The following is a 19,435-nucleotide window of genomic DNA, read 5'->3' on the forward strand; positions in this document are numbered from 1 at the left end:
CAATGGTGTTAGGTGGAAAATTAGGTTGGAAATTAGAAGACATTTCCTCTCAGAAAGAGCAGTCGGGCATTGAAAGGGGGTTGCCCAGGGAAGTGGTGGAGTCACCATCCCTGAGGGTGCTTAAGGAAAAGTTGGATGTGGTGCTTAGGGACATGGCTTAGTGGGTGACAATGGTGGTAGGGGGATGGTTGGACTAGATGATCTTGGAGGTCTTTTCCAACCTTGATTATTCTTGAAATACAATGTCTAAAATTAGACATGGTATTCCCTGTGATGCCTTACTGCATAGAGTACAACAGGAACGCTGCTTGCCCCATCCTGTGAGCTACACTTCCCAGCACGGCACCTCCTTTTTTTTAACAGCAGCTTCATAGGTCAGACCAAAGTAAATCGCATCTGATATGCCCCTCTACACCCTGCTCCATGGCAGGGCTACCGAGTCAGCTAGTCCCCACCCTGTCTCATTCACAGGGCTGATTATTCCTGCCTCGGCGTAGGCCTTTGTGCGTGCACCCATTAAGTTATTTTCTGCTTTCTTCAGAGCATTTCTCCACTTCATCTGGGCCATTCTGAACCTCAACAGCACCATGTACACAGCCTCCCAGAAATTCGTATCAGTGGTAATCTGGGTTATGTGTAAAAATTGCACACTCACAAATCCATAAACTGTAAAAAGGGTACTCTTTAATTCCATTGTCCAAATTCTGATTCGGGATGTTAAAAAAAAAAAAAAAAAAAGGAGGGAGAAAGAGAGAGAGAGGTTGGCTTGAAACTGTAAGAACACACAGATTCTTTATGTCTTTCCCTGTTTTATTTTTTTAAATTCCAGTTTGTGAACGCACGTGATGACCTCAGCCCTTCCTTTCAAGGTTTGTTTTCAAAACCACGGGGGACCTCTCTCCCACCTCCCCAGCAGCGCCCGGGACGCAACCGGTAAACCAGCTACACGAAAACCAGGGCGTTGCTGGTCGCCTCGGCCCGCCGGGCAGCACCACGGCGGCGCCCCCCGCCACCGCCCCCGGGCTGTCGCTATGGGGACGGCGCCATCTTGGGCGCGGCCCGGGAGGCGGGGAGCGGAGCGCGCAGGCGTCTCGGCGGCCGGGCGGTGGCGGCGGGGCGATGGACGACTTCCAGGCGGGGGACGAGGTAACGGCCCCGGGGCGGGCGGGCAGGGGGCTCCGGCATGTCGCTGCCCTGCCCCGGTGTGCGGCCCGAGCAGGGTGCCGGTGGGGAAGGAGGGGTCTGAAGCGCCTGGGCTGCTGCTGAACGCGCCGGTAGAGGTGGCGCAGGCTGAGACAAAGCGGGGTCCGTTTCGTGCCGGTGGCTGCCCGGGGGGTGTTGCTCCCGCAGAGGGCCCCTTTTTCTCGCTGCATTGTTCTCCGGCTGCGGCGGGTGATAGCAAAGCAGCCTTGGAGATGGAGGTGTGTCAGGTCAGGCTGTGCTAAATCCTTAACCTGACCGATGGGCCTGGCCTGTGTCGTGCAGCTGCATTAATAGGTGATAATTAACAATTCAAAAATCACTCTTATAGATGTCTTTAGAGACGTCTTCAGGATTACTGAAAAAAATCGCTTTGCAGTTCACGTTTGTTGCCTGGGAACACCCTTTTCAAACAAGGTGTTGGAAACATTGAGTCCGCTTTCCTTGTACTGGAGGGGTGCGTCAGAAATCACAAAGCTTCTGTGTTTTTCCCCTTTATTTTTTAAAGAAAAAAATGTTGGTATTGTCTTATTAAAAGGTGGAACACTTGTATTATTTGGCACCTTATTTACAACACACAAATCATAATGCTAGGTATCAGGACTCAATGTTCAGGCTCACGTATTTAAACCCACGTATGTTTTCATCCTAAACAAGGGGGAGGTTTTGAGAAGTAACAGAACCCCCTGAACCAAGTTCTGGAGTTTATCTATGACTCTCCCTTTCCCACTGTTTTTAATCAAAAAACAGAACTAAATACCTTTGGGAATGCGGTCTGAATTTAATTCAGTTTAGTTTGGTGAATTTCGTTTGTGCTTACCCAGGCATTTCTGAGCAAAGTTCTAGACTTTGTGGAGAAAAAACATACAGTTTGTCATCTGGCCTGGCAGCATGCTGCATGTCTGCCGGCGTGTCTGGCATATATGTTCTCAGTTTCTGCTCTGTGGGAAAGAACACCGTGATAATTCTAGCTCTTATTTGGATAAATACAGTGGTGCACCTTAACATGTAAGCACCTGTAAAATTAAGTAGTGTGAAAATGAATATGAGTTATTAAATCGAAGTCAAGAAGCTGAGAATAAAAGCAAGTTTGCTACGCAGTATATGAAAGCTTTTAGAAATGTTGAGGTGTGCTAGCAGGTTAGTGCCTCTGAACAGTTGTTAAAAAGGCGTTGCCTGCCTTTCTCCCTTGGCGCGTTGCTGCTTTTGTCATGGAGAACACTCAGCTGCTTGCATCTTTCTGAAGTCGCACATCTTTGAAGCTGGCTAGACAGTTCACCGTCTGACCAACGTCTGAGCGGGTTTAGTTGTGGCACCCCTGAACACCCTAATTGTGCTTTTATTCATGATTGCCAGCTAGAGAAGCTGCGAGACCTTCAAGCGAGAGCTTAGTCAAAAAAGAGAAGTCAGAAGTAAAACCCTGGGCATGCGTGAGTGCCCAGTGGGACTTTGTGACAGAGCGTCACTGTGCCCAGTGTCACTGCTCCCCCGTGCTGTTGTGACCAGGGCAGGAGGCTGGCTGCCTGGTTGTGCTGCTGCCAGCACGCAAGAGCCAACGCGGGGCATGGTAGCAGCTGAGGGACTAGGACAGAAAGGTATCCTAACCACACGGAAAAACAGGTAGTAGTTTTAAGGTCAGTAAAATGCTGGGGCCTTCCCTGTCCAACTTCCCTTTGCTTCATCTCTACTGCCTGGAGCCTGAGAGAATGCTGAAGGTGGTAGGAGATGCAGAAGCTAGATTTCCCCCTCTTTTCAAGAAGCAATTTTCTTTGTATCCCAGCTGAAATTGTAGTGACAGCTTTTCCTTGAGCTGTGAATTGATGCTTTGTCCACATCAGTGCCCAGAAGATGTGGGTTTCATTTAACGGTGAGCCGTGTCTGTGCACTGAGGTTATCTCTGCAGCCCGTTCAGTGAACCATAGACATTAATGGTTATTGTAAGATGGGTTTATACGTGTATGGAAGTGCTATGCGTATTACTTTAAAATACTCTCCAGTTAAAATTTGAAAACTTTGACTTAGAAGTCCAGCCAATGTTACTTCTTCTCTTACTTTCCATTATTTTGTTAAGAATGTTCACTTGACTGGATTCAGGTAAGTACAGTTAAGTTATGAGCACAAAAGGAAGAGTAGGCATCATGTGACTTGCAATAAACCTATCAAGCATTAATTAAGCTTGAAGTCTGTTTTCTTTACAAAGCTTGAACTGTGTAAATGGAAGAATGCATTCACTGATAATTTTCAATTTTGCTTCTTTGTAGACTTCCTTTGTCGTTGATGAAGTCAGTAACATCATTAAAGAGGTAAACATTTTCACTTTGGTGTGAAAGCATGCTATGTTGTGTGCTGTGTGCTAAAAAGAAGTCAACAAAATCTAGTGACTGGTATGTGATTAGTTCAAGATAGGTTATTATGGAAGTGTAGGTAATCATTGGTTAATTTAACCACTGTGGACGCTTTAAGTAGAAATAATACCTAGCTGTGGTTGTGATATGTATTACAAACCCAAAAGATGATTAAAATAATTTCCTACGCTCCTCTCTGCAGTGTATGCCTACTCCTAGGCAGCTGTTGTATGCTAAAAGCTGTACAGATTGCATGCTACTGAGGCATAAAATCTGTGTTCTGTACGAACTGTCTGCATATGCATGTTACTGTGGTCTTCTGAGATGCTTTTCCTCCAAAATGAGTTGTTTGTTTGAAACAACTCTTCTTGTTGCTAAGAAACCTGAATTTCCTGTCTGTAAATTTTCCAGAGAGGTTTGGGTTTTGCATCTAGAGTTCCTCTCATAGAGCAGACAAGCACCTTTTACGTGTTGCAAAACAACTGTTTAGGTCAGACTTCCTGTAAATTGGCTAGGCGTGCTCTAATACCTGTTCCTGTCCCTTCTGAATCTGAAACAACTTTGTGGTTATTTTAAAAATAATTTCTGGAAGAAAAAAATGTATCAATGAAAAAATCTGCAAGCTTAATGTACTTTTGTGCCTTAAAGGGGAATTCTCATTAGTAAAATGGACTGTTTGGCTAAAGGCTTCTGTTCTGTTAGTAACCAGCAATTACATGGGTCTCTTGTTTTGATTTGTTTTCCAAAAATGACGTTGCTGAAAAATCTGAAGTTCATTTCTAAAGAATATGGGTGGATAGGCCGTCGTTCTGTGCGTTTTTTTCAGTCTCTTCAGGACTGTTTAAATGCAAGGGCCTTTTCGTAAGTCTGGCTCCAGGACGTTGGAATAGGAATTAGAAAGGAAAAATCAAGATATAACAGTGAAAAGAGGAAGGAATATATTGTACCTTCTGTGCCTGGCTCAAACTCTGAATTGCAAGTTCTGTAACATTTGAAAACAGTTCCAGCAATCAGTATGGACAAAGAGTATTTAGGATATTTTCTACGAGTACGGCGTCTCATCCTCAGTGTATCATGTTCAGATAGATAAATGGGATCCTCGGAGAGTGACAACAAGGGGGCTTATTTTGTGTGTTTGTCACCAACAGGCCATAGAAAGTGCGATCGGTGGCAATGCCTACCAGCACAGCAAAGTGAACCAGTGGACAACAAGTGTGGTGGAACAAACTCTAAGCCAGCTCACAAAGCTGGGGAAACCCTTCAAGTATATTGGTGAGCTCAACTTTTTCTGTTTAAGCGGGTAAAGTAGACTGATAAGAACTTAACAACAACGAAAAAGCTTAGCAAGAACCATGGCTATTAACTACTCATAAGCATGTACGTTTGTGTATGTACGTACTGTGCTAAGCATAAATGTAGCTAAATGGTAATTGATAAAAGCAGTAAACTAATAAAAGCTTCTCTACTGATAAACAGTGACCTGTGTGATTATGCAAAAGAATGGTGCTGGGCTACATACAGCGAGCTCTTGCTTCTGGGACAACTCCAGTGATGGTAAGGAGTGAAACTGTTGGATGCTTCAACTTGCAACGTTAACGCTAGTCCCCTTGAGACTAGGCCGTGTCAGTTTTCTGACTGCTATTGTTCTGGAGGAGTAGCGTACAGTTTGGCATTTTTTCCATGTGGCTGTGATGCTAACTCTTCTAATACATGAAGTACTTAGCTGTTGTGCAAGCTACATTCTTAAGATTCTTAAAGTAAACAAATATGTATACAAGAGCATACATTTTCATATTAATCGCTCTTTCTCCCGTCTCTGAAACTCTTTTTTTGTCTTTGTAGGAACTTGTACTGTGAGATGGGAGAATAAGACCATGTACTGTATTGTCAGTGCCTTTGGACTTGCAATATAATTGCCTTGGAATCAGTCATCCTTCAACTCTTTTCTACTCCAGCAAGCACTTGATTCCATCTCAGCTCAAACTGTGAATGCACTGAACAACTTCTGGTTTTAATATACTTTTTATGTAACTTTTTTCAAATGTGAAAACATGCTGTTACATGGTTTATGTTTGTACTTGGTATTGTACCAGTGGCGCCATGCTGTCTTAACACTTCAAGAACTTCTCTTTAAGGTGCTAATTCTGAAATCTGCTGCAGTGTAAACACTTTCTCTAGATTTCTTTTTTTAAGACCAATATAAATAAGACACTGACTTTCACACTTTGTACTCTTGGTTAGCATTAAATTATTGAAATTCATAACCATTGGTGTGACTTGTTTAAACGTAACCCTTCTGGAGTTTTTAAGAGTTCCACTTCCCCTTCGTAAGCTGGCTAGCATGTTTCTCAGGAATAGTAGCAAGCAGCCTTCCACCTTCAAGCCCAGGCAATAAAAAACAAACACTCCCCCCTGCCCCAATTCTCTGGTGCCTCTGTGCTGACACAGCCTCCTAGATTCAATCCTTATATATGTTCAAACTGGGTTACTTGAATAAGAAACTACTCAAAGTAAAAATGTGTTTAAGTTTTAGTCATACACGAGAAGGGAAATAAAACCCAAGATACGATATAAAGATATAAAACTTTATTCTGAGTATTTAACAATGCTTATACACATGAAGTCTTCCAAGAAACTCAGTACTCAACTTGCTTGAAATACTAGTTTTGCTTCATATTCCATACTAGGATGAAGTTTTCCAACATAATGGACTATTTCCTGTCATTAACACACTTTCTAGACAGAATATTTAACACGTCCCCATGCACACTTTTTCAAAGCAGCATTTAATTTACAGCTTCTCATTAAACAGAGCATTTATCTTACACATTTTATACCATTTTGGTACACAAAAATTCCATATTTTATCTTAATTTTACATATTTACAAACCTCTAAAATTTTTACAGTAATGCAATGGTTATTACTGGCACAAGCAAAAAAAGTGGGCAAAAACTAGGTGGTTATGGATTCAAGGTTGTGTTTTGGCTCAGAGATAACTGATCAAAACCTTTTCTAGCTGGAAACACCTTTCCATTTTCCCCCTGTATTAGTTCGCAGGTCTGGTGGACTAGCTCTTCCTTACTGCACTGAGCCATATGCTTCCTTCCTATTCTTTGCCAGCCCTAGGAATTCCAACTGTATTTTTAAAGCAAACACTACAGAAAACCGTTGCCATTAATGGGCTCATCCTCAATTATAATCGATTTCTTTAAAGTCCATCTTGATCACAATGTACATGGAAGTCTTACAGTTATTTAATAGAAAGCATCTCCTGTAGAGCAGTAACGCTATATACTGTGAGGCCTTTTGTACACTTTTCTCATTTTACACAGCTCCGGGAGGGCTGGAGATACTGAATTCCTTTTAACTGTAGCTAAAGGAAAGCCAGATTAGTTTCTTATCCAGATCTTTTCTGTTTTACCCTTAGGTTACAACATATTACTCAGCAGTGAATTTATGCCACCTACTCTGAAGCTGTTGGTAATCCATTCTGTAATATTCCTCAAATACTGTCTCTGCTTTCCAATTGTTTACAGATAAGGGGAGTGAAATCAAAATTTCTTGCTAGCCGAACTACCTGCTTCACTGCTTTTGCTTTTTGACTATGCACTGAATTTGATATGACAGTTCTTCGACTAACCTTACCATTACACTCTAGCACATCTAAAATACAAACCTATTTTGTATGGCAAACATTGCTTAAATATAATCTCTAAAAAAATTAGAAAGGAAGTTATTTTTGGTGAGATACTTATTTGAAGTGCACATTTTCCTATCTCAGCTCTCCTATTTTCATTTTGAATACAGTCATGTAGAAAAGTGAAGGTAGACAAAATGGCAAGTAAAATCGGCTGAAAACAGCTTTGAAAAATCATTATTTCACAGTTAGATTAGAAATGCTTTTAGTCAATGAATTCACAAAGCATGACACTATTTCAGGGTCAACTGTAACAACCAACTCCAACCGTCATAAGAAGCAGTATACTTTGCACATTTGTCAAATCAAGTATTTTATCAATTCAAAACAGCACAGAAGAGAATTAATATGAGAGAGATTTGAATACGTAAGGATCACGTAAATCTGAATTTTTGAAGACCTAATTCCCGTACTCGCTTCAATGGAAGTCAAAGGGGCTTGGGATACACAAACAGTGTCTAGTTGGCTGCAGAGTCTGACTGCAAATTCAAACAACCATACACACCAAGAAAATCATCTAGGGAATAATAAAATGCGAATGGTCTCTCTTGTAGGATAAAAGATCATCCCCTATACTTGTTAAAAAAAATATCTGAAAATAAATGCTGAAGGTACAGCTTAGTACAGTTCACTGACAAAACCCCCACAAACTTGCATACCTCTGTAATGGTTTTCCTATATATTCTAAACTGATGCCAATTAATTAAGACATTTACCCCCCCCCAGCATTTTCTTTGTTTTAGCATTATTGTATAATGGTACTTTGGCTTGTAACAAATACATTATCTCTGTTACAGTAAGTTTTAAATTCCAAATATCCTCAAAGAATTCAGAGGTCTGCATTACACACACATACGCAATCTTACCACACTTGTCTTTAACAGATCACTGATTTAATCTGAACTATTCTTACGACAGCAAGGATGCAACCATATGAAGCAGTTCCTTTGGTCTTCTGTAAGCAAATTGCTCCCTGTGAGGTCTCTCTTTAATGCTCCTGAACAGCTACCAGGAGGTTATTGCAGCTGCTATGGCCTAAAACCGTTGCACAAAAGCAGAACAAATCTACTCTTCCCCCCCAATATAATTCAGCAAGTCTAGCAGGCCTTCATTGCACCATTCTGCTTAAACTAGTTCAATCATAAGCATGATTTACTAGTGTAAGCCAGCATCATTTTCTACCTAAACAGTACTTTTTACTGTCTTCTAGAGCAGCAGGGCAGAGAGATTCTACAAGAGTAAGCTGAAGTTATGAATCCATTCAAAAAGGAAAAAAGAAAGACTTTCAGACAGGTCAAGTACTTGAGAACATAGAATTAGTTAGAAACAAATAGCATCCACTTAAATACAGCGCCGAACAGTAGTGTGGGAGGATAAAAACAGCTCTTAAGCTGAGAAGCAGCAGCATTGTACTAGGAATAATGAATTCCCATATAATTGTTCCAGCACAGACTGGAATACAGATTGTAAAATGTACTTGTAAAAATTTCAAGCAGTAGAGGTGGCAACTGTGGTATGAGAGAGAAGTCTATGCACAGAACATGCTCAGAAGCTGTTACACAAGTTCAATACATGAGCAGCCAAGCAGATAACTGCCTATTAATACAACTTCATGAACAATTTTGATGTAGAAAAAGCCTCTAAAAATGAAATGTTTGGAAATATGAAATTGTACTTCTCTATGAAACTCTGTACCATATTCTTGTAAGTGTAACAATCTCCTCCAGCACACAATCACAAAAAGAAAAAAAAGTACTGGCTTCCTTCTGAGATTTGTTTCTGCCCAAATATTTTCATTTGAGAGGGCTGTTTGAAAACAAAACAGAACTAACAAAACAGTTTTGCTGTGGTGATAAAGCATGTTATGAAACCTACGTTATACAAATAATTTTGGACCACAGACTATTTTGGCTCACTAGAACTTGACTACTTGCACGTATCTCACACTTAGAACATACCTAGTAAATCCTGTTAAATGAGTTAAAAGAATGGTTTTAAGACTACACCACCTCTTAGAAGGAATGGAAAGCTTGTTTTCCTGCATTTCTTAAAAAAAAAAAAGGGGGGGGGGGGAACAGAGAGAAAGCTAAAGCACATCGTTCCCTGCCTCCAGTTCAACTGACAATGACTAATGTACAAAATTGAAAGGGAAAAGAGGCACTTCATACAGCAGAGGACAATATACAAAGGAGCTAGCAAAATGCAAGAGATTAAAGACATTATATTCTACATAATCCCAACAGGGAAAAAAAAACCACCAGGCAGCAAAGAAGCAATTTTAAAATCAGTATATAATCAATGACACCTCGAAATTGAATTAGACTCAAAGATTTTAGTCCATAGACATCCTGCCATCAGACATTTTATAAGATGTGTATAAATTTTGGTTTCCTAAGTTTCCAACACAACCTTTTCAAGCATTCTTTTTTTTTTTTTTCAGTTTTAACTTTGTAAACAGAAACAGAAACAAGATGTCCTTCCTGGGATTTGGTGTTCAGGTAACAGCAGACTGTAAGAAAACCAAGGAAGTGGTCCTTCTAGGAAAACTTCATAATTGCTTTAATTCCAGCTGAACAAGTCTTTCTACATCAAAATCAATCAATCACTGTCCGACTCCTCTTTATATTTGGCTCTAATAGCTTGGCCATTCTGAAGTGGCATTTCTTCATAGTCACTCCTGTGAAACAGATTTATTTTTTTTTAACTGATCACCATGTTCTGAAGTTTTATTAATTCTAAACTAACCAGGGAAGTTCTAAAATGCACTGAAGCATCAAATTGTTACTTGAGTAAAAAGTTTGTATTTGTTTTGCTTCCTTGTTGGGTATATGAAAAATATATATGACTTCTCTCCAGAGACTGGTATATAATAAAATTTATCCCAGCAGCTACAAGCCACCACTGACAAGGATTAGAGTGCAGAAGCAGACTGGTACTACCACCACCTAACTAAACAAAGGCAAGCCATCTCAGACAATGCTAGTTGCTCTAGCACAAGCTTGTTCAAGTTAGAATCACAGAATGCTTTGGGTTGGAAGGGACCTTAAGGACCACCTAGCTCCAACCCCCCCGCCATGGGCAGGGACACCTCCCACCAGACCAGGTTGCCCAAAGCCCCATCCAGCCTGGCCTGAAACCCTTCCAGGGAGAAGGCATCCACAGCTTCTCTGGGCAACCTGTGCCAGGGCCTCACCACCCTCTGAGTAATTAATTTCTTCCTTATATCTATTCTAAATGTGGCCTTTTCTCATTTTACTCCTTGTCCTATCGCTACAGTCCCTGACAGCCTCTCTCCAGCTTTCTGCAGTATTAACCCATCTTCACTGTTGAGCCACTTCAGTGTCCTTGGTAAAAGGTGAAAACATCAAGGGCAGATAATGAATTTGTTTGGTGTCTAGCAAAGGCAGACATGACCTGGATGGGTTTTTAAGTGATACTATAGTTTTTGTATTACATAAACTCACACACGTCCAGGAAGTTTTGCTAGACTTGGTTATTTTTATTTCAGAGAGTGATGGACAGTTAAGAAGAGCGAGCCTTTATCCTTCTCTGCAGCATTTCTGTATGAGCTGACCCTTTGCTAACTCCACCTGACTCCTGTGATCTTTCCCAACTTGAAAGGGATTCCTTCCCATTCACATCTCTTGCTGCCTTCACTCCGTGACCTACCAGCATCCTCATACTTACCCGTTTGTATCAGTGCCATGGCAATCCCTTTGAGAAACCAAAGAAAAACCAAAATAACACACATCCTCATTGCATTTCTGTTTCAGGATATGCCTGTTTCTGTTCTTTAGGCGGCTTACTTTCACTAACAACCTACGAAGCCTTCAATTATTTAACAAATATGGAAAAGAACATTACAAAAATAACACGCCAAAAAAATCCTCTCTATAGGTATTCTATAATCTTACCCATAAATCACATCATCATCTGAATCGTTCAGCATAGAAAAAGCAGGATTGTCTTTCAACTGTGATTCTGGAAAATACAAATAAGGGTTAATTTAACGCATTAAATGTAGAAACATGGCTGCACTTCTAATCTAACACTGAAGCAACAGCCTCAACAGCTTCAAAGGCAGTCATGACTACAATGCAACAAAAATATCACGGAATTCTTTGCTGTAAATTCTTCACCATTCAGCCCACAACATCGTGATGTTCTTAAGATTTAAGGAAATGAAATAACTCTCGCTTTTTATTTTTAGATAGATAATTCTCCATGTTGCATAAGCAGATTTCCTCTGTTGTGCCGTTTCATGTCATATCATTTCAACTTGCATATAATTAAGTCATACTTCATTGTTCTGATTATTCAGAAGTTCATACTTATTTAAAAATCATAGTCTTCATGAACTTGTTATAAAGACAGTAGACCAAAGTTGTAATCCTCTGTATGTAAGTCAACGACTAGCCAGTTGTTTTTCATCCTTGCAATAGATGAAGGAAGCCTTATTGTGAGATAAAAGGAAGCACATACTTTTCATTATCTATTTATGACAAATCCCTCTGCCCTGTTTCAAGACCACAATTTCTTGTATAATCTGTTCCTCCTTAGCTGCTGTTTGTAATAATACGCAAGTAAAATTCAATCCATCAATTTGTCAAAAACATCTTTTTCCTGGAAGGTTTTTACTTCATAACATCTGTAGGCTAATGCTTCTTGCAACCCTTTATCCTCACCCAACAGTTTGTCTTGTCTTTTTTAACAGAAAAAGAGCATCTTTATGTAACAGTTCGATTCATCTCAACTCTAAAAAGTTTAGAGAAAGCACCAGCTCCACAATGCTACTCCTCATCATACTTCCCAGTATATTTTAAACTCAGTGCTTACTTAAAGCAGAGAATGCACTCTGTATGAATATTTTACAGAATCTTTATCTGTTAGAGAGGAACAATGCTTCATAATCATCATGTGAATCAGATTACATCCTCTACTTAGGGAAGCAAAAAAAAGAGGGCTGTGTACCCCTCCACAGCATGTTCCTCCTAGTTCCCCCCACATTAGAGATCAGCTTAAGTCCTATTTTTCCATCACCCTGTTTTTCGTATTTCAGTCAACTTTGTCAGCATATCAATATATTAACTTTATCGTTAGAACAAAGTATGAGTGACGTATTCTTGCTCCTTAAAGGCTGTCTGCAAGTCAGTTACAAGTTAGAGCATTATATGCAAACATATTGACTATAAACTTCATCAGAGAAGAGCACAAGAATTCAAGGCTAGCTAATTAGTTGCATACATTTTAGCATTCCTTCATATTTCCAATACTAAATCGCCCAGGAGCAGTGCAGCCTCTGTTTATGTCAACCCAAAGCAAATTGAAATGGTAATGAGGCAAGAAAAATATAAGGATATCACACGGTATGAACTAATATGCCAGATCTTGTCATGTAAGTTTAACAAACAGTTGCTTACACTCACCATACAGTGCATTCTTTGAGGGGGAATACACGAAGGCTAATGTGTACAGATAGAAGTTCAGTAAACCATAAAATGATAAGAATTCTGCTGGTAGTAAGTGTCAAGGATTCTGCTCAATATAACTCCATACACATTAACTTTGGAAACAAGATCCAAAACATGTGTAAGTCGCTTCAATGGAAAGGATGTTTATCATACTAAAGTTTGAGAGTATGAATGACTAAACACAACTGCATTTTATTTTAATTTAATGACAACTAGTGTACTCAAGCTATTTCTAGGTATAGCTCTAACTGAAGGTAAATCTTTCGTTTTAACCCAAGTAAAATTTGCAGAGGTAAGGCCTACTCTTTAGTGGAATGCATGGTATAATTGAATAGTTCTACCTTCACTGCTAAAAGAAAGCTGAGTTAAGGGAGTGATTGGGTGAGAGGTTCTGTTTTATTATTATCATCTTGAAAATGGAGTTCTTGTGGGCATATCAGTTGAGAAGGAAGGAGAAGGACTATGTACACACAGAACTCAAGATGGGTTCTTGCCTTCACTTTGGGAATATAATAGAGGCTTTGCTTACTGATCTCTACTAGCTCCTAACACATATCTAAAGCTTATCAGTAACAGGATCAGTTGCAGTGACGTAGACAATTTCAGAAAGTACAATGAACTAGGATCTTATGGTTAGGATCCATAAATGTACTCTGTAATTCTATTGCCAACAGATATCAGAAATAGTCTCTCTGGAGACACTTAAATTCTCTGATATGACCTCTTCCACACGTAGACTGCACCAATACACAAACACATTTCTGGTGACTTCTAAACTGTTAATTTCTCAGGTATTTTGGTATACCCCTTACCAACTGATAAGTTGAATTCAAGCAGAAAATAGTCAATTTTTTCACTATAAATTGTTAAAAATGACTTGAATGCATGCATATATGGGTCTTCATTCCTTTTGAAGAGTATCAAACGCAGCTGCGGTTTATTTGGTGGAAACAAATTAAACTGAAACTCAGCTCATAATCTTTACAAATAGCCATTAGAAAATGATGACAAGAAACCTTGATCAAAATTGATTGAGTATCAAAAGCCCACCTAGAAGTCAAAGGACTCAGTCCTTAGGTACATCATCTTTAAGTACCTTCTAAATAAAACCTGATTAACATTCCTAGTTGAGCAGCATCACAACAAAAGGATATAATTCTGATAATGAGTTGATAGCTCAGCAACAAAGTTGTCCTGTAGAACTTGTGCTCCAAAGCGCAGATAGAGTATAACAATGCTGTGGGAGGAAAAAAAAGTGACAGCATATATACTGTGCCTTTAAACTTCAAAATTGAAATAGTAGCTTGATAGAACTGTATACCATAGAGTCATAGAACAGTTTGGGTTGGATGGGACCTTAAAGATCATGTAGTTCCAATCCCCCTGCCATGGGCAGGGATACTTCCCACTACAACAGGTTGCCCAGGGCCCCATCCAACCTGGCCTTGAACGCTTCCAGGGATGGGGCATCCTCAGCTTCTCTGGACAACCTGTTCCAGTGCCTCATAGCAAAGAATCGCTTCCAAATATCTAATCTAAATCTACCATTTTTTAGTTTAAAACCATTACTTCTTATCCTCTCGCTACACTCCCTGACCTTTTTCCTATGAGAAAATTATTTTAAAAAGCCAGTCACTTATTGTAAGACATATTTTGCTTTCATATAGAAAAATACACCACGTTTGGTCTATTTTACATCAGATTTCATCAGTAAAGAAAATTAAAGAGTCAACAGCAATTTGAAAGAACTGCTTGAAGCATGGGAGACAAATACTAACAATAATCTAAGAAACTAATTCTAAACCTCTGCTTTAACTAAGTGAAGCTTACAAAGCTCCAAAAGAGATCAACAGTGCACTGCAGACCACTCAGCAGTACAGAAAACATCTCTGCTAAGTGAATCTCTTAAGTCTTGTACCGTATTATGGTGGTAGTAGAAATAACATAAAGCTAGCTTTAAGAGCCTTAAGAAAGGGTTCAAAAATTAAGAAGTGCTAAACATAGCTATCATATCAAAAAGACATTTCTCAGTTTCACTGAAGATTTTTATTATCAAAAAAACATACTTATAACCTTCTTTTCAGGGCTTTGAAAGTTAGAGTATTGAGAAATGTACTCTGAAATGCCTTACCTAATGACAAGCACTATGAAGGTTAATGCAGTCAAGAACTTTAACCTGAGATCTGAAAAAGATCGAGAAAAGTTATTAGAGAATTTACACCTTTGTGTAGAAGACAACAGCCTGTTTAGTGAAGAACCCCAAAAAATACTTACCAACATAAGGCATGTTACGGAGTTCTGAACATGCCCTCACTATCAGGAACAAAAGGTAAAGAATGTATGTGGTTGCCACCACAAGGAAGAAGATTTTCATTCCCTATAAAAAGATTAGTAGTTTTTATTATTTAACAAGATTTGGCCTATTTCTCCTTTCTTCTTTTATATCCTACAAACAGAAATCATTTTCCAAAGCACAACATGGATTGGTGCGTTTATTCAGGGAAAGTATGTTCATGAAAGGACGGCTATATGTGAAGGTAGCTTCTTGAGGAACATAAAGAAAGGATGTTTACTAGAAGAGGTCATTTTGTTCACTGAATTCACTGAGAGCTGAATCTCAAGGATTATCTAAAAATGGATTTCCCAAGAATGATACAAGAAACCATGTAAATTGTATCCTCCCCTACAACAAGGAATTCTGAAATTTACTAGGACAGAGGATTTTGGCAAGAGTCAAGATACACAAAACTGACTTAATAAGAGGCTTAAAAAAATTGTCTTTCAGTCCCAACAGTCGTGAGTCCATGACTAAACTTCTGGTGTTGAGTCTCCAGACGCCCAAGGTTATTGCAAGACAATTACTGTTCTCATATGGGATGGAGCTCACTATGGCCTATGCATGATCTGAAGAAAAATGTAAAGTACACGAGGCAAAGTTAGACCACCTGGCCAGCATGTGATATTTTCTAAACTGCAGTATAGATTTCAATGGAAGAGCAAATCCCTCCTCATTTTGTCTAACTACATTTGACAATTTAAAAGCAAGGAAACATTTTTGACTTACCTGGAAGTTACCTGTGTCAACCCTGTATTGGTATGTAGGATCACGTACTTCATTGACGCTAGGAAAGATTCAAAATGAAAAAAAAAGGTTGTTACATCCTTACAAAAAACAAGGTCAAAAAAAAAAAACACTAACAAAGAAAGCGTTTAAAGTTACTATACAAAGCTTATAACTAAAGATCTTGGCTGTATAAATTAGTGCAATGCCACTGATTCTAATGACAGCTTACATTACATGACATCCTCCTCCTTTCTAAACCTCAATTTGCAAAGAATATGGAGGATTTATTTCTTTATTATATTAGGAATAATTTCTTCACAGAGAAGGTAAAAGCACTGGATTGGGCTGCCCAGGGAAGTGGTGGAGTCTCCGTCCCTGGAGATATTTAAGAGATGTGTGGATGTGGCACTTATGAACATGGTTTACTGATGGGACTCAGTAGGTCAGGCTGATGGTTGGACTTGATGATCTTAAGAGTCTTTTCAAAGTAGATGATTTATTTTTCTACCTAATTTTTAGAAAATGCATAATCTTGTAAATACCCATAAGCCTTCAGGATTCAGTGTTTCAATGTTACCCTTGGTGATAAGAACCATACCTAAGAAATAACTGCTGTTTAAGCCTTTAATTCATACAAATTCTGCTGACAGGACATTAGTACCAGCATTCCCTGCTTTCATTGTACACAACACACAATGGCATGGAGAAGGCGTTATATATATATTGAGAAATAAAATAATAGGCAAACACTTGAGAGTAAAATGGTTCCAAAACTGAGAATTTTTTCTGCGTGGGGAATATTGACAACATCTTGTGAGTGAAACAGAGAAAGAGAAGAGAAACACTGAACGTGGCAAAATAAGTCAGTTTTGAGGAGGATCTGGCTATGCTCTGTCAATAGCAATTGTGCAGGTCGAATTGTTAAGAAAGTTTTGTCGAACTGCAGTAGTTAACTGCAGAGGAACTGCTGCTTCAAATACTAAAAGCTAACTGTAAGGGTGTGTTGTAGGGAGCCATAACCTACCGGCAAAGTAGCAATCTCTAGCTTTCACTGTAATTTTTAAAACTATGTACTTCTAGATTGTCCATGAAGAACTGTTTTCAAATCAGCCACATTTTGAAAAATAGAAAATAAGAATTTGAACTCTACTCCTATACCACAAAGTATTAAGAAACAGGTGTCATTAATTATAAACAATCTTCTCATTCCTGAATAATTTCAGTTCATTACTTTTGCACCAAAATTCTAAATTACTTACGTTTGCCATATTCCTAATGTAACAGAGGCAAGCCACAATAGTCCAACAATAAATAATTTGGGCAGATAGAAAGTTAAGCACTTCCTTTCCCCCTGTTAATAAAACAATAGTGTAGTTAAAGTGTGAACTCATATTTGAGATTTGATTCATTCTTGACAGAATAAAATAACTATTTTCTTTGTTTCATTCAAGATTAGAACTAGATTAAGAAATTCATGTTCAGTACTTTTAACCTGCATGGTTAAGTGCAGAATACAAAAAACTGTATAATCACTTGTGTTAAAGGCAAAATACAGGAGATTTGGGATATCCTATTCATAAGGTCCCACATATTTTACTGATATTGAAACTACCGGAATATGCTCCAGAATTCCTATTTCTCTTATGTAGTATCTTATAGTCGTTTTTAAAAACAACAACAACAAAACCAACCGCCATCTACAACAACAGTAACCTTCAAAGAAAAGCAAAGCATAATGGTATAATAATTCCAAAGACTGGCTTGCAATAGGTTAGAGTGGATTGTCCCAACTATCTCATTTAGGTGCAATTGTCTCATGACAATCTATTTCACTTCAAATCATTTTAATTCTGTCACATTTTACTTTAAAATTAGAATGTCACTTTTTTCCTTAAAATTGCTTTTACATTTGTCACTTTTTGAGAGAACTGAACAAACAAATACTGTCTTCTCAGTGAGTAGTAGATACTGTTGCACCCCTACCTGTACTCTTATACCATGGTAGACACAAAGCCAGAACAACAACAATGCGCACAGAAACAGCGACTGGAATAGATCATCAAGCATTCCAGGAAACCAACTGTTCACCAGAAAAGAAAGGGGAAAAAATGGATCTGTAATAAAGTAAGAAAAAAAAGGTTAAACAGAAATGAAAAAGCACACACTTTTTAGTATGTAAAGTAGAATCCATCTTCAGAGGAAAGAGATTAAAAAAAAACACAGATTTTACAAATTACACCAGTAAATGAAGTTGAAGTCTGCTGTATCTTAAAGTAATTTGCAAAGGAAATGGTGCCTCCAGCAGCAAGTCTATACTGTAAAACTAGTCTAAAATAGTTGCCTACATTTCTAGAATATTTCATGTTTTATAAGACCTTCTGCTAAGCCACTGTTCTTGGTGACAAACTAAAAATTACCACAGAACGACTGAAAGGCAAATATTCTTTGGTACTGATAGAAGTCCTAGAATTTGATGTACTTTACAAGATCAAAAGCAACTTTCATTTTTAAATAAAGCGTGCATATCTGAAAAATAAAGAAGTAAGGCTTATAAGTGCAGTTTCTGTATTTGCCTGATATGTGGAAGGTTCATTATGGTTGCAGCCTTCTACTCCAACCAGTTTTAAACAAATAGAGTTGACACTCACAGGAATGAAAATAATGAAATCTACCTATTGATTATGCCCTTAAATTTGATACACTTAAAAAGGGTTGCTTTTTATAAATGAGCTTTCTGAAGCCTTGCAAGTTCAAGGCCAAACAGCCTTGTCTCTCTTTCTTTTTTTATTTATTTATTAAAGAGCTTTTATAAAAATTCCAGGACACAACTACCGTTGTAAAGAAGGAGGAGAGGAAGGAGGATGGACATCCATTTCTGTTCAATACCCCAGTCTCTCATGGAGAATTTTCGTAGAGAATGTGCAAACAGACACTATAAAACAAACAAAACCCCACAATCTTACAAGGAAGGAAAATAGCTTTAATGGTTTTATCACAGTAAAGAGATACTACAGCACATTGCAAACACTATTTCACAAGTTCTGACACTGTTAACAGTAAAAGAAGAGCCACATCTCCTAGCTTCTACTTCTGCATCAATTTTGCTGGCTTAACCCAATGCAAATTACCCTATAGCAAATTGAAAAGGAAACCAGCCACTAAATACTGGTCACACACTATGAACAACTTCCACTTCATTAAACTCACCCATTAAAAAAAATCCAGATACTACACTAACATTCACAGTTGCTCAGTGAGTGACATCACGTATGTGAATGAAATGCTATGCAAGTATTAAGTGCTTTAGTACCCTTACTATGAGAATTCTGTATTTTAGTTGTCTATGTTGTTTATTCTCCCCAAAAAACTTCTATTCCAGGGGCAAAACTAGGAGAAGATAGATAATCTAAATCGCAGTGTAATTTAGGTTTGTAAGGGACCTCTGCAGGTCTCTGGTCCACCCTCCCACTCAAGGCAGTGACAACTCTGAAGTTAGATGAAGGTTTACGGAGTTAAATCGAGCTGGCGACTGGTCACGAGTGGTGTTCCCCAGGGGTTGGTGTTGGGGCCCATCCTCTTTAATATCTTTATTGATGACTTGGATGAGGGAATTGAGTGCATCCTCAGTAAGTTCACAGATGACACCAAGTTGTGGG

General features: G+C 38.7%; 2 protein-coding genes across 3 annotated transcripts in view; one reads left to right on the plus strand and one right to left on the minus strand.

Annotated features, from left to right (window-relative positions):
• The first annotated feature begins 1,023 nt into the window (after positions 1–1,023).
• DYNLT1 (dynein light chain Tctex-type 1) lies at positions 1,024–5,809 on the plus strand. The gene is made up of 5 exons (XM_035538293.2): positions 1,024–1,146; positions 3,462–3,503; positions 4,694–4,817; positions 5,022–5,099; positions 5,388–5,809. Exons 1-5 carry the CDS (start codon positions 1,120–1,122, stop codon positions 5,456–5,458), a joined length of 342 nt encoding a protein of 113 aa, XP_035394186.1. The 5' UTR covers positions 1,024–1,119; the 3' UTR covers positions 5,459–5,809.
• A 309-nt stretch (positions 5,810–6,118) lies between these two features.
• The window catches only part of TMEM181 (transmembrane protein 181), a 29,395-nt gene continuing 16,078 nt past the window's right edge, over positions 6,119–19,435 (minus strand). For both annotated transcript variants that reach the window (XM_035538292.2, XM_035538291.1), the window contains exons 8-17: positions 18,612–18,711; positions 17,763–17,893; positions 17,039–17,130; positions 15,780–15,837; positions 14,990–15,092; positions 14,847–14,898; positions 13,870–13,952; positions 12,671–12,760; positions 11,159–11,225; positions 6,119–9,921 (exon numbers count right to left, since the gene is read on the minus strand). In XM_035538292.2, coding sequence (XP_035394185.1) covers positions 9,843–9,921; positions 11,159–11,225; positions 12,671–12,760; positions 13,870–13,952; positions 14,847–14,898; positions 14,990–15,092; positions 15,780–15,837; positions 17,039–17,130; positions 17,763–17,893; positions 18,612–18,711 — 855 coding nt within the window. In that variant the 3' untranslated portion in view covers positions 6,119–9,842. The remainder of the gene's footprint in view (positions 9,922–11,158; positions 11,226–12,670; positions 12,761–13,869; positions 13,953–14,846; positions 14,899–14,989; positions 15,093–15,779; positions 15,838–17,038; positions 17,131–17,762; positions 17,894–18,611; positions 18,712–19,435) is intronic.

The sequence above is a fragment of the Cygnus atratus genome, chromosome 3 (assembly GCF_013377495.2).
Source record: "Cygnus atratus isolate AKBS03 ecotype Queensland, Australia chromosome 3, CAtr_DNAZoo_HiC_assembly, whole genome shotgun sequence".
NCBI lineage: Eukaryota > Metazoa > Chordata > Aves > Anseriformes > Anatidae > Cygnus > Cygnus atratus.

Excerpts from the sequence above, each read along its gene's own strand:
- DYNLT1 (XM_035538293.2), top strand. The coding sequence starts at position 1,120 with ATGGACGACTTCCAGGCGGGGGACGAG. Across the intron at positions 3,504-4,693 it reads TCAGTAACATCATTAAAGAG|GCCATAGAAAGTGCGATCGG; the intron begins GTAAACATTTTC and ends TGTCACCAACAG. Across the intron at positions 5,100-5,387 it reads CTGGGACAACTCCAGTGATG|GAACTTGTACTGTGAGATGG; the intron begins GTAAGGAGTGAA and ends TTGTCTTTGTAG.